The sequence below is a fragment of the Natrix helvetica genome, assembly GCF_964273705.1.
Source record: "Natrix helvetica genome assembly, chromosome: 5".
NCBI classification, from domain to species: domain Eukaryota; kingdom Metazoa; phylum Chordata; class Lepidosauria; order Squamata; family Natricidae; genus Natrix; species Natrix helvetica.
Genome location: NC_138551.1, coordinates 4,817,005 through 4,831,040, shown reverse-complemented (window position 1 = coordinate 4,831,040; position 14,036 = coordinate 4,817,005). Strand labels below are relative to the sequence as shown.

The window sequence follows — 14,036 nt, the reverse complement described above, 5'->3', positions numbered from 1 at the left end:
AATATTGGAAAATAGAATAGAACAGAACAGAACAAATATTGGAATATAGAATAGAATAGAACAGAATAGAATAAATATTGGAATATAGAATAGAATAGAATAAATATTGGAATATAGAATAGAACAGAACAGAACAGAATAAATATTGGAATATAGAATAGAATAGAATAGAATAGAATAGAATAGAATAGAATAGCAGAGTTGGAAGGGACCTTGGAGGTCTTCTAGTCCAACCCCCTGCTTAGGCCGGAAAACCTACACCTCTTCAGACAAAGGATTGTTCCATAATCTTCTTAAAATCTTGGAGCATTCACAACTTCTGAAAACAAGTTGTTCCATTGATTAATTGTTCTAACTGCCAGGAAATATCTCTTTAGTTCTAAGTTGCTTCTCTCCTTGAGTTGTGTAACCAATTTCACCCACTTAGATTGAAAGCAGCTGCAGGCATCCCCTGGCTAAGTTTTATTATTTTTGCATTAATCTTGTTTTTTTTAAGTCCTTGACTTAAAACCTCAACTGAGCCTAAAATTTATGTTTTTCTGAGTGAGATGTTTGTGAAGTGAGGTTTGCCCCATTTTGAGACCTTTCTTGCCACAGCTGAATCATTGCAGTTGTTAAATTAGTCACACAGTTGTTAAACAAATCTGACTTAACTTCTGCTTGCCAGAAGGACGCAAAAGCGGATCACATGACGCACACACACCCAAAACACTGCAACCGTCATAAATATGAACCAGTTGCCAAACATCCAAATTTGATCACGTGGCCAGCGCAGATGCTGCAACAGTCCTAAGTGTGAAAAACACACGTAGTTTTTTTTTCAGTGCAGTGCCGTTGTAACTTCAAATGATAGAATACAGAATAACAGAATTGGAAGGGACCTTGTAGGTCATCTAGCCCAACCCCCCACCCAAGCAGGAGACCCTACACCATTTCTGACCAATGGCAGCCCACTCTCTTCTTGAAAGCCTCCAGGGATGAAACTCCCACAACTTCCAAAGGGAACTTCTGTTCCATGGGTTGATTCTTCTCACTGTCAGGAAATTTCTCCTTATTTCCATGTTGAATTTCTCCTGGGTCAGTTTCCATTATTCCTTATCTGGCCTTTGGGTGCTTTGTAAAATAGCATGACCCCCTCCTCTCTGGGGCAGCCCCTCAAATATTGGAAGACTGCTATCATGTCTCCCCTGGTCCTTCTCTTCACTAAACTAGCCATGTCTCTCTCTTTTCTTTTTTTATTATTTTTTCCTTCCCTCCCTCCCTGCCTTCCTCTTCTTTCTTTCTTTCTTTCTTTCTTTCTTTCTTTCTTTCTTTCTTTCTTTCTTTCTTTCTTTCTTTCCTTCCTTCCTTCCTTCCTTCCTTCCTTCCTTCTTTCCTCTCTTTCTTTTCTTTCTTTCTTTCTTTCTTTCTTTCTCTTTCTTGTGCTTTGGAAAATAGCTTGACCTTCTCCTCTCTGGGGCACCTCCTCAAATATTGGAAGATTGCTATTATGTCTCCCCTGGTCCTTCTCTTCACTGGACTAGCCAAACAGTCACTAAACGGATGGTTATAAGCCAATGACTATTGCAAAAATAGGTGTTGAAGCCCCTGCTTGAATTGCTGTTAAATTTACACATCGGCTGAAACAGTCTCTTGGAACTTGATTGCCATCTTCTACCTGATAAAATTGTAGAGCAATGCATAATCCTTCGTGATGGGTGTTCTGGCCCACCGGACAGTGAGGAGGTTGGGGAGGAACGTGGGCCAGTCCTGGAGTCTGGGGAAGGCTCGGACGAGGGCTCTGTGTCGGAGGCAGAGAGGGGGCCAGAGCCTTATGCCAGTTCTCAGCTGCCTTCGGAGTCAGACATCAGTGAGGCAGAAGAACAGCTGGAGCCTGTTCCCAGTGTGCGCATGCGCAGAGCTGCCAGAGGAAGGGAAGAGCTAAAGAACAGGGGTCGACTTGGGAGTAAGGCCACAGGTGGACGATGAATGGCCCCTCCCAGAGGAAATAAAAGAGGAGCGAAAGGGGAGTGGAGTTTGCAGGAGACCATTAGTTCCCTTCATTGGTTCCTGACTCTCCGAGGCTCCTTGCCAAGTTCTGCAGATATCGGCCTGGCAGCTCTCCAAGCCAGATAAGGTCTGTGACCGTAAATCCTCCCTGGAAACACTTTGCTGGATGTGAAGGAGCAGAATTCACAGCAAATTAATAAAAGGGGGTTTTGTCGGGACAAGGAGTTTGCTTCCTGCTCTCGGGAAGCCTCGGTCAGAACAGTGGGACAAGAGCTCCCATCATCCCCAGCCTGAATAGTCTTTGTGGCTGCAATCCATTTAGATCCATTTTTCTTCAGGCTATATTGGCACTTTAAAGTTCCAGAAGTTGAGAGAATACTGACTTAGAGGAAAAGACTCCTGAATAAACTCAGGATTTGACAAAGGAATCCTGCCTCCCCCCCCCTCCTTTTTTTTGTTCTATCTGACCCTTGCGCTTCTTTCGCACCCAGGTCCGCAAGTACCTGCTGCTGTTGGACAGCCGCAAAGAACACGTCAAGTTTTGGCGCCCGCAAGTGTTGCTGATGGTACGGAATCCACGCACCTCCCTCCAGCTCATCCGCTTCATCAACGACCTCAAGAAAAGTGGCTTGTACGTCCTCGGCCACGTCGAATTGGCGGATCTGGGTAAGGAGATGGTCGGAGGAGGACAGTCCCATGAGGTTTCCTTCGAGATTGGACTAATATTTCTCAACCTCCGCCATTTTATGAGGGGTGGACTTCAACTCCCAGAATTCCCCAGCCAGACGGCTGGGGAATTCTGGGAGTTGAAGTCCACCCCCTCATAAAATGGTGGAGGTTGAGAAATACTAAATTGTTGCAACTAGCAAGGACCGTTTCACACGGAAAGGATGGAGATGTTGGGACAATTTTCCAAACAGAAGCATACAGGTAGTCCCCGACTTACAACAATTGGTTTAGTGACCAATTAACAACGGCACTCAAAAAAAGTGATGTACGGCCGTTTTTCATGCCTAGCACATCATTGCTGCGTTCCTACCCGCCCCCGTGATCAAAATTCAGACGCTCGGCAGTGGACTCATATTTATGACGGTATCTCCTCTCATCGTCACCTTTTGCAGCCTTCTGACAAGCAAAGGCAGATTTAACAACTGCAGTGATTCCTTTAACAACTGTGGCCAGAAAGGTCGTAAAAGGGGGCAAAACTCACTAACTCAATTTAGGGTTCTATGGCGGTCGTAAGTTGAGGACTGTGAAGTATCCAACACCTCAACTGCAAATCTCTGGGCCATCCCTAGGTGGCCCCAGAGAGACCCCAGTCCCCCTGCACTGCCACCTAGTGGAATTTTCTAAATTTTGCAGCCAAGGGCGATGCAGTGGACTAGAGGGGGAGCACTGTCCCTTCATAATCAGGAGGCTGTGAGTTCAATCCTAGGTAGAGGCAGATATTTCTCTCTCTGGGCACGATGAGAATCTATCTGCCGAACAAAATTCCGCCTTGGTGACAGGAAGAGCATCCAGCCATTAAAACGTTAGCGGAGCTCCATTGAGTTGCCCAGACTACACCCCGCGAGGGATTATGGGGTCGTTAAATGAAGATGATCCAGTAGCCCACGCACAGCCTTTTCAAGGCAAAGAGACTCCAGCTGGACGGAAAATATCCCAGCGTTCCTTCCTTTTTCCCTCCGAACTCTCGTCCTTTGTACTACAAATTGATTTCTCAGATGCTTTTGTGAAGGCTGCAAAAGGGCCCCCTCCTGGAGCTATTTGGGTTTCCATGGTAACTAATGGATATCCCCCCCCCCAGAGAAATGGGGAAATGTGGGAGGAGGAGGGTTGCTAATTTCATTTTTTTTTTTACCTAGACCAAAACAGAGGGGAGGGGGAGGAGGAAAGGGAGGGAGGGAGGGAAAGGCACGGATGAAATCTAAGCAATAATGCAAATCATGGAAGTTGCAGAGAATTGGGGTGGGGGCACCTCGTTTGGGTCCTAGAAGGTGGGGGGGGGGGCATCAGAGGAAGTTTCAGGGCTTAGGAACAGTCCGTAATCTGGCGGCAACGAACCGTCTTCTGTTTCTCCTTTGCCCACACGGTAAAGCCATCGTTCTGACATTTGGCAAATGAGAAATCTGGCATTGGGCCACAGGCAGTCCTCGACTTACGATCAAAAATTCACACACACAAATATTTGAATGTGAATTTTTGCGGGGGGGTATAGCATTTGTATGAGATTTATATTGTATGGAGGGGGGGGGGTGAAAAGGGGGAAAATTTGTTTGTACAAAACTCTTTTAATAAATAAAAAAAAAAAAAAAAAAAAAAAAGACTTGTGGACTTCGGCTCCCAGAATTCCCCAGCCAGCTCGGCTGGCTGGGGAGTTCTGGGAGTTGAAGTCCACAAGTCTTAAAGTTGCCAAGTTTGGACACCCCTGCTCTAAGCCATCGTTCCTTGGCAGAAGCAAAAACGCTTCAGGAAAAGTTGCCCGGATTAAGTTTGTTGGCATCTACAGATCGGATCAAGTGGAAAATAATTTGCTTGTAGGTTTTTATTCCCTGCCTTTTTAAATTTTTATAAAGGGTTCCAGGCAGCTAAAAAAAAAAAAAAAAAATTCACACACACACACACACACACAATTCCTGTTGCTAAACGAGGCCGTCGTTCAGTAATTATTTTGCCCCGTTTTGTGACCTTTCTTGCCACCGTTGTTAAGTGAATCACGACAGTCGTTAAGTTAGTAACACGGTTGTGAAGGGAGTCCGGCTTCCCCGTTGACTTTGCTTGCCAGGAGGATCGCAAGTGGGGACCCCGTCACCCTGGGACACTGCGGCCGTCGTAAATATGAGTCCTTTGCCACGTGTCCGGATTTTGATCGCGTCACTATATATGGGGATGCTGCAGCAGTCTTAAGTGTGGAAAACGGTCGTAAGTCACTTTTTCCAGCGTCCTAACTTTGAGTGGTCACTAAACGAATCGTTGTAAGTCGAGGACTACCTGCACACCAGAAGGATATGCCTTTTGAGGAAGATTGTTGAAAAAAAGAGACAGCGGGAATAATAATATTTTAGGAGGCTGCTATAAAGATTAGATCTCAAAGGATAGCAGAGAAAATGTAAGCTTATTTTCAGGCAAAAAGAGGAATCGATTTAGCAGCTTCGCGCATCTGATCAGGAAAAATAAAAATTTAACATAGCCGGTAGTATATGAAGCTATCCAAAGGGTTGGGGGGTGTTTTATTCCTTGGTAAAATTAGAACTCATTTTGTAAATCCTCCGAGAGGCCCAAGCAGTGTGCAGAGCTTTCTTCCTGCTACTTTCTCCCACAACGACCCGGCGAGGTAGGAAACAGCTCAGCCCCAAATTGCCCATGAGTAAGTTTGAATCCAGCTAGGCCTGTTCCTAATCCAGCATTGTAACATCTAGTTAAGAGTTTTTTTTTTTCATATATATATTTTAAAATACAAATAATACAAACATAGTACATATATATCTAAATACAAAAAAAAGAGAGAAAAGAAAAAAAGGGGGGGAACCAAATATTACAGTGCATGCCCAGCCCCTGGAGACCCTTCCCCCCCCTTTATATTTCTTTGTGTATAACAACTAAAAGATATACAGTATATTCCAATGGTACCCTTATCCCCTCCAAAACAACATACATTCTTGAGTATTTTTATTCCATTTGCTTTCCGCCAACACTGATTTTATAAAATCCCGCCCATATTTGGGGGCTTTGATCATCCCTTTTTTAGATTTAATTTCTGTTGTTAATTTATCCTTTGTTGCCATACTCCGAATTTCATTAGGCCATTCATTTCTTGGAATATCCCAATTTCGTCCCCAATATTTAGCCATCGCTATTCTGGCCACCATTAATCAAATTTACAATCCATTCCTTTTTTTGTTTCATTTATATCCCGTTTTTCCACCAGCAGCAGTGATGCAATTCTCGGTGACCTGTCTAAATGTACATTCAAAAGTGCTCTAAACACCATGCCCCCCCCCCCCAAATATGGGACACGGTGTTAAAAGTTTTTGAACTTCGACAAGTTTAAGATGTATGGACTTCAATTCCCAGAATTCCCCTGCCAGCATACCGGTAGTTTAATATTAGGTTGGGAAACGCTATTTTAAAGCAAACCATATTGGCAACTATCACCAAGAAGAAAATGTCTCGGATAATGGCGTCTTTATCCTTTTCTTCTGCTGGGCCAGGCGCTAAGAGTGACCCTCTCTGCTTGTCCCCAGACTGCCTGCCATCCGATCCGTTGCCCGACCAGTCGGACTCCTGGCTGCAACTGGTGGACCGGTTGAACATCAAAGCTTTCGTCAATCTGACCCTCGCCGGCTCAGTGCGGCACGGCACACAGCAGCTGCTCTTCATCTCCGGGCTGGGTAGGTAACCTTGGATTTCTAGGTGGTCCCCTTTCCTCCAGCTTCAACTTGCATCTAAATTCATGTTAAACAAGTTAAATCCATTCTTTTTATTTTTAAAAAAAGTTTTTTTTTATTTTTATCTCTCATGCGTACATTCACAAACGTACAATCTCGTAACTATTATTAATAATGTGTGTTATCTTTTAACATTTGTAACAGTTTTTCCTCCCCTGCAATTAACAATATGATTGAGATTGCTTTTCTACCATCTTATTTCACAACCTTACTTCTTCTTCCTCCCTTTCCTCCCTTCTTCTCTCCTTCTTTCTTCTTTCCTCCTCTCCTTCCCCTTCCCTACTTCCCCTTCCTCTCCCCCCACTCCTCCCCTCTTTTTCCCTTTCCTATCCTCTCTCTTATTTCCTCTCCATTTCTTCTTCTCCTTTTCCCTTTTTTCTTTCCCTCTCCTTTCTCCCCTCCTCTTCCTATCTTTCCCTCTACTTCTCTCTCCATTCCCTCTTTCTGTTGTTGCATTTAGATATTTTCCTCCTCAGTCTGGTGTATTTTCGGGATGGTATTCTAGCAAACCGAGCTCTGTATTTACATAACAATCTTAAATTCCCTCTTCCACAATTTATTTTCATTTTAATAGTTACACATACATCATCCTTTAAGCATATATTTGTGTATTAATACCTTTTTATTTTTCCCCTCCTTCCCCCTCCTTCATTTGGCTAAATCCATTCTGTAAGGGCAGATTTTAACAGAACAAGCATAGAATAGAATAGAATAGAATAGAATAGAATAGAATAGAATAGAATAGAATAGAATAGAATAGATATTGGAAAATAGAGTAGAGTAGAGAAGAATAACCAAGTTATTCCAAGCTGTTGTCTTAATTTTGAACACGTGACCCTGGAGATACTGTAACGGCCGTGCAAAAACTGGTCCTAAGTCACTTTTTTCAGGCCCGTTGTACCATTGGACAGTCACTAAATGAACTGTTGTAAGTTGACGGCTACCTGTAGATGAGTGTTTCTCAACCTTGAGAATTTTAAGGTGAATAGAATAGAATAGAATAGAATAGAATACAATAGCAGAGTTGGAAGGGACCTTGGAGGTCTTCTAGTCCAACCCCCTGCCTAGGCAGGAAACCCTATACCGTTTCAGACAGATGGCTATCCAACATCTTCTTAAAGACTTCCAGTGTTGGGGCATTCACAACTTCTGGAGGCAACTTCTGTTCCACTGGTTAATTGTTCTCACTCTTAGGAAATTCCTCCTTAGTTCTAGGTTGCTTCTCTCCTTGATGAGTTTCCACCCATTGCTTCTTGTCCTGCCTTCAGGAGCTTTGGAGAATAGGTGGACCTCTATGTGCAGAGAATTGAATTGTTTTTTTGTCTCGTCAGACATGGAGACCCTCTGAAATTTTGGGGAAATTTTGGGAACCCTGGAGGTTTAATTACCTGGACCACTTAGCTGGATTTTGAAATTAATGTGATGCATTAATTGTTCCCCTTTGATCCATTTAGGTGGGTCTCCAGAGCAGCCTGTGAAAACTCACACCAATATTTACTTTGTTGTTATATGCAACCTACTTACATGGTTTGTCGTTGTTGTTAGTTGCAAAGTTGTGTCCGACCCATCGCGACCCCATGGACAACGTTCCTCCAGGCCTTCCTGTCCTTTACCATCCTCTGGAGTTCATTTAAGCTCACGCCATCCACCTCCTTCTCTGCTGTCCCCTTCTTCTTTTGCCCTCCATCGTTCCCAGTATTAGGCTCCTATCATCTATCTATCTATCTATCTATCTATCTATCTATCTATCTATCTATCTATCTATCTATCATCTATCTATCATCTATCTATCTATCATCCATCTATCATCTATCTATCTATCTATCTATCATCTATCATCTATCTATCATCTATCTATCTATCTATCTATCATCTATCATCTATCTATCTATCTATCTATCTATCTATCATCTATCTATCTATCATCTATCTATCTATCTATCTATCTATCTATCTATCTATCTATCTATCTATCTATCTATCTATCTACCTACCTACCTACTTACCTACCTACCTACCTACCTTCATTCCTTCCTTCCTTCCTATCTACCTACCTACCTACCTACCTACCTACCCATCCATCCACCTATCTATCATCTATCTTCCATCCATCCATCCACCCACCCATCTATCTATCTTTGTTGTTGTTGTTGTTGTTGTTAGTTGCGAAGTTGTGTCCGACCCATTGCGACCCCATGGACAACATTCCTCCAGGCCTTCCTGTCCTTTACCAACCCCTATAGTCCATTTAAGCTCACGCCGACTGCTTCGGGGACTCCATCCAGCCACCTCCTTCTCTGCCGTCCCCTTCTTCTTCTTTTGCCCTCCATCGTTCCCAGCATGAGGCTCTTCTCCAGGGAGTCTTTCTTCCTTCTCATTAGGTGGCAAAGTATTTGGGTTTTAGAATATCATAGATAGATAGATAGATAGATAGATAGATAGATAGATAGATAGATAGATAGATAGATAGATAGATAGATAGATAGATAGCTTCGGTGACTCCATCCAGCCACCTCCTTCTCTGCCGTCCCCTTCTTCTTCTTTTGCCCTTCATATTTCCCAGCATGAGGCTCTTCTCCAGGGAGTTCTTCTTCCTTCTCCTTCGGTGGCCAAAGTCTTTGAGTCTCCTCTTCAGGACCTGGCCTTCTAAAGAGCAGTCAGGGTGGATCTCCTCCAGGACTGACCGGTTGGATGGCCTTGCAGTCCAAGGGACTCAATGCAGGAGTCTTCTCCAGCACCAGAGTTCAAAGGCCTCCATTCTTTGGCGCTCAGCCTTCCTTATGGTCCAACCTTCACAGCCATCCATTGCAAGTGGGAAAACCGTAGCCTTGGCTATGCACGCTTTTATTACTTGATCCTAAAGTATACTTGTATATAGGTAGTCCTCGACTTACGACCATTCATTTAGTGACCGTTCAAAGTTGTAACGGCACTGAAAAAAGTGACTTGTAACTATTTTTCACATTGGTGATCGTAGTAGTGGCATCCCCATGCTCAAAATTAGGATGCTTGGCAACTGACTCATATTTATGACGGTTGCAGTGTTCTGGGATCAGGTGATCCCCTTGTACGAATTTCTCACAAGCAAAGTCAACGGGGAAGCCGGATTTGCTTAACAAGCATGTTATTCACTTAACAGCTGCAGTGATTCACTTAAGGACGGTGGCAAGAAAGGGGGAAATATCACTTAACTGACTCACTTAGCAATATATTTTAGGCTCAATTGTGGTCATAAGTTGAGGCTTACCAGTACAATGTTGTTGTTTTTTGCCTAATGTATATGTAGGCTAAGGTATAGGACAGGGGTGTCCAAACTTGGGAACTTTAAGACTTGTGGACTTCAACTCCCAGAATTCCCCAGCCAGCATGCTGGCTGGGGAATTCTGGGAGTTGAAGTCCACAAGTCTTAAAGTTCCCAAGTTTGGACACCCCTGGTATAGGATGTAGCTACAGTATTTTATTTATCCCTCTAATTATTTTTGATTTCTTCTTTTTATGTGGCTCTACACTTTAGCATTATTGCACACTGTTATTTTGCAAGTACTCTGGGTACTTTTGCATTGGACACAAATTCCTTGTGGGTCTAACTACATTTGGCCAAATATATTAAGCAGTATGAGAAGTATAAAGTTATAAAAGCATAAGAAGTATAAAAGCTTAAGCACAGGGTAGTCCTCGAGTTATGCCCACAATGGAGACCCAAATTTTCCGTTGCTAAGCGAGATATATTTGCTAAGGGAGTTTTGCCCCGTTTTACGACCTCGCTTGCCATAGTTGTTAAGTGAGTCGCTGCCGTTGTCAGGTTAGTGACGTGGTTGTTAAGGGAATCTGGCTTCCCCATCAACTTTGCTTGTCCGAAGGTCACAAAAGGAGATCATGTGGCCCCCGGGTCACAGCAACCGTCATAAATATGAGACAGTTGCCAAGCGTACAAATTTTGATGACATGACCATGGGGGCACTGCAACGGTCATAAGGGTCAAAAAAGGTCATAAGCCAGGTTTTTTTTGCTGCTGTTCTAACTTCGAACAGTCACTAAACGAACTGTCATAAGTTGAGGACTACCCGTATAAGTATAAGAAGTATAGAAGAATAAGTATAAAATTATAAAAGTTTTTAAGAAGATGTTGGATAACCATTTGCCTGAAGTGGTGTAGGGTTTCCTGCCTAAGCAGGGGGTTGGGCTAGAAGACCTCCAAGGTCCCTTCCAACTCTGTTATTCTATTCTATTCCACTCCATTCTATTCTATTCTATTAAATTCATTCTATTCTGTTCTGTTTCATTCTGTTTTGTTCTGTTACTTCATTTCATTCTATTCCACTCCATTCTATTCTATTCTTTTCTATTCTATTAAATTCGTTCTATTCTGTTCGTTCTGTTTCGTTCTGTTTTATTCTGTAACTCCATTCCATTCCTATTCTATTCTATTCCTATCCTCTCTGTTCTATTCTATTCCAATTCTATTCCATTCTATTCCGATTTCTATTCTTTATTCTATTACCATTCTATTCTATTCTATTAAATTCATTCTGTTCTGTTCATTCTTTTTCATTCTGTTTCGTTCAGTTATTCCATTCCATTCGATTCGATTCTGTTCCTATCATCTCTGTTCTATTCTATTCCATTCTATCCCTATTTCTATTCCTTACTCTATTCTACTCTATTTTATTCTATTCCTCTCTGTTCTATTCTATTCCTCTCTGTTCTATTCTATTCCTATTTCTATTCATTTCAATTCATTTCGATTCCTTATTCTATTCTATCCCATCCCATCCCACTCCACTCCATTCTATTCTGTTAAATTCATTCTGTTCTGTTTCGTTCTGTTATTCTATTCTATTCTATTCCTGTCCTCTCTATTCTATTCCAGTTCTATTCCTTATTTCTATTCTATTCTATTCTATTCTATTCTATTCTAATCTATTCTATTCTATTCCTATTCATTTCTATTCCATATTCTATTCTATTCTATCCTCTCTCATCCCATCGCACTCCACTCCACTCTATTCTGTTAAATTCATTCTGTTCTGTTTCGTTCTGTTACTCCATTCCATTTTATTCCATTCCATTCTATTCCATTCCATTCCATTCCGTTCTAAAATCCAGCTCTTGTTCTGTCTCCTCCTCCTCCAGGAGGCATGAGGCCTAACACCATCGCGCTGGGCTTCTACGACAACCCGCCTCCGCTCGACAACGTGTCCCAGCCCACTGCTTTCAGCAGAGACGAGGCCATTTGGCACGACTTCCCTTCTGTCTGGACCTCGGGAGGCCCCAAGCAACTCTCTTCCCGGGAGTATGTGTCCATCATCTGCGACGCCATGAAGATGTCGCGCAACGTCCTTCTGGCCCGCTACTTCGACCAGCTCCAGCTGCCTCAGTCCGTCGGCTGGCGAGCCCAGCCCCTCATCGACGTCTGGCCCATCAACCTTTTGCGCCCCGACAGCGGCCGCTACGTCGACACCAGCAGCCTCTTCCTGTTGCAGATGGGCTGCGTCCTGGCCATGACCCGGTCGTGGCGACGGGCTCAGTTGCGCCTCTTCCTGTGCGTGCAGAGTTGCACCAGCCCCCAGGGGCAGGAGGACAAGCTCCGGCAGCTTCTGAAGGACCTGCGCATCCGGGCGAAGGTCCAGCTGGTGCTGTGGGACGACGTGGTTGCTCTCCATTGGCACAGCCACCAGGAAGACTCGGCGGACGGCGCCCTCAACGTCTCCAGTAACATCACGTCCATCTCCGACGAGTACTTGACTGCGGTTAACCAGCTGATTCTCCAGCAGAGTTCCACCCCGACTGTCCGCTTCCTTTACCTGCCCCGTCCTCCCGCGGACACTAATTTATACCCCAGGTATTTGGAACAGCTGGAGATCCTGACCCGCGGGCTGGGCCCCACGCTGCTCGTCCATGGGGTGAGCGCCGTTACGAGCACTCAGCTGTAAAGCAGGGCTGTCGGTTGTCCACTGTGGGCAAGGGTTGGTGTTTGATGGAACACCAGGCCGTCAAGGATGGCCCTCAAGGATCGCAGTGAAGGGGAGCCGAAGATCAACCAGCAATATTCTTGGCTGGAGTTGGGGTTCCATATCTCCCCCACCCTTTTAGTCCCAGACTGGGCTGCTGCGATGCCTCCCAACGACAACTGGGCAACAGGGTTAGGGCCCAGCTCAGTGTTCCTAGCCGAGAGCTTCCATCCAGCGGGGTCTTCTCTGTGCTGCTTTTCCAAACTACTTGTAAACAACCAAAGAATATGAAGCTGAGTCTGGGACCTCCATCTTGGGAGGTTGGCAGCCAGAAGGTTCCATGGTGCTGGTGACTTTGGAAAACTCTTTTGATGGCTGCCTTTCTTGGGACACTTGTAAAGATGGGAACAGAATTAAAGGTTGTTGGATTTCAATCTGTGGTGATGGCAGGGGAGGCGCTTCTTATATGAACAATAAGGATCAGGATTTAAGGCAGGGAGCGCCAAACATGGCAACTTTAAGACTTGTGGCCTTCAACTCCCGGAATCCCCCAGCCAGCCTTTAAGACTTGTGGCCTTCAACTCCCAGAATCCCGCTGTCAGCCTTTAAGACTTGTGGCCTTCAACTCCCAGAATCCCCCTGTCAGCCTTTAAGACTTGTGGCCTTCAACTCCCAGAATCCCCCTGTCAGCCTTTAAGACTTGTGGCCTTCAACTCCCAGAATCCCCCTGTCAGCCTTTAAGACTTGTGGCCTTCAACTCCCAGAATTCCCGTCAGCCTTTAAGACTTGTGGCCTTCAACTCCCAGAATCCCCCAGCCAGCCTTTAAGACATGTGGCCTTCAACTCCCAGAATCCCCCAGCCAGCCTTTAAGACTTATGGTCTTCAACTCCCAGAATCCCCCTGTCAACCTTTTAAGACTTATGGTCTTCAACTCCCAGAATCCCCCAGTCAGCCTTTAAGACTTGTGGCCTTCAACTCCCAGAATCCCTCAGACAGCTTTTAAGACTTCTGGCCTTCAGCTCCCCAAATGCCCCACCCAACTGGCTGAGGAATTCTGGGAGTTGAAGTCCACAAATCCTAAACGTTTCCAAGTTTGGAGACTCCTGGCCTAAAGCCTCCATCATTAACAGCAGGGCTGGGCGTCATTCTTACTAAAGCGCAACAAACTCATCCCTCGGGTGTAACAAATGCTGCTTGTGGTGTAGCAAAGGCAATTGGCACGTGTGTGTGTGTGTGTGTGTGTGTGTGTGTGTGATGGCTTCCAGTCTCAGCAAATGTGTTGTCTTGCGCATGGGATGCATTAATCGGAGGAAGAATGGAGAAAAAAATAGGGAATCCCTCTTGACTTTTCCGTTCAGTTCTCTTGCTCCTTCCATGTAGTTAACTAGGTCAGTGGGGCAGCTAATGAGTTGTAGAGGCTCATGAATCAATTGGGATGACCCATTTTTGCACACTTAGTCCTCCAAGAAAAAGAGGCCGTACGGCAGAGTGTCTGGGAGAAAAAAAAGCATTGTCCTACCCCAGATCAATTGCAATTCCCCAACTGCTCAGCAGTATTTTCAATCGGAATAGAGTTGGAAGGGACCTTGGAGGTCTTCTAGTCCAGCCTGCTCCTCAAGCAAGAAATCCGACTCCATTTCAGGCTGT

The 14,036-nt window shown here is 44.5% G+C and overlaps 1 protein-coding gene across 1 annotated transcript in view; it reads left to right on the top strand.

The window, feature by feature from the left end:
• LOC309393623 (solute carrier family 12 member 9-like) overlaps positions 1–13,435 on the top strand; it is a 134,948-nt gene extending 121,513 nt beyond the window's left edge. Inside the window, exons 11-13 of the mRNA XM_081956038.1 lie at positions 2,481–2,655; positions 6,234–6,380; positions 11,571–13,435. Of these exons, the coding sequence (XP_081812164.1) occupies positions 2,481–2,655; positions 6,234–6,380; positions 11,571–12,370 (1,122 nt within the window). The 3' untranslated portion in view covers positions 12,371–13,435. The remainder of the gene's footprint in view (positions 1–2,480; positions 2,656–6,233; positions 6,381–11,570) is intronic.
• The last annotated feature ends 601 nt before the right edge of the window (positions 13,436–14,036 follow it).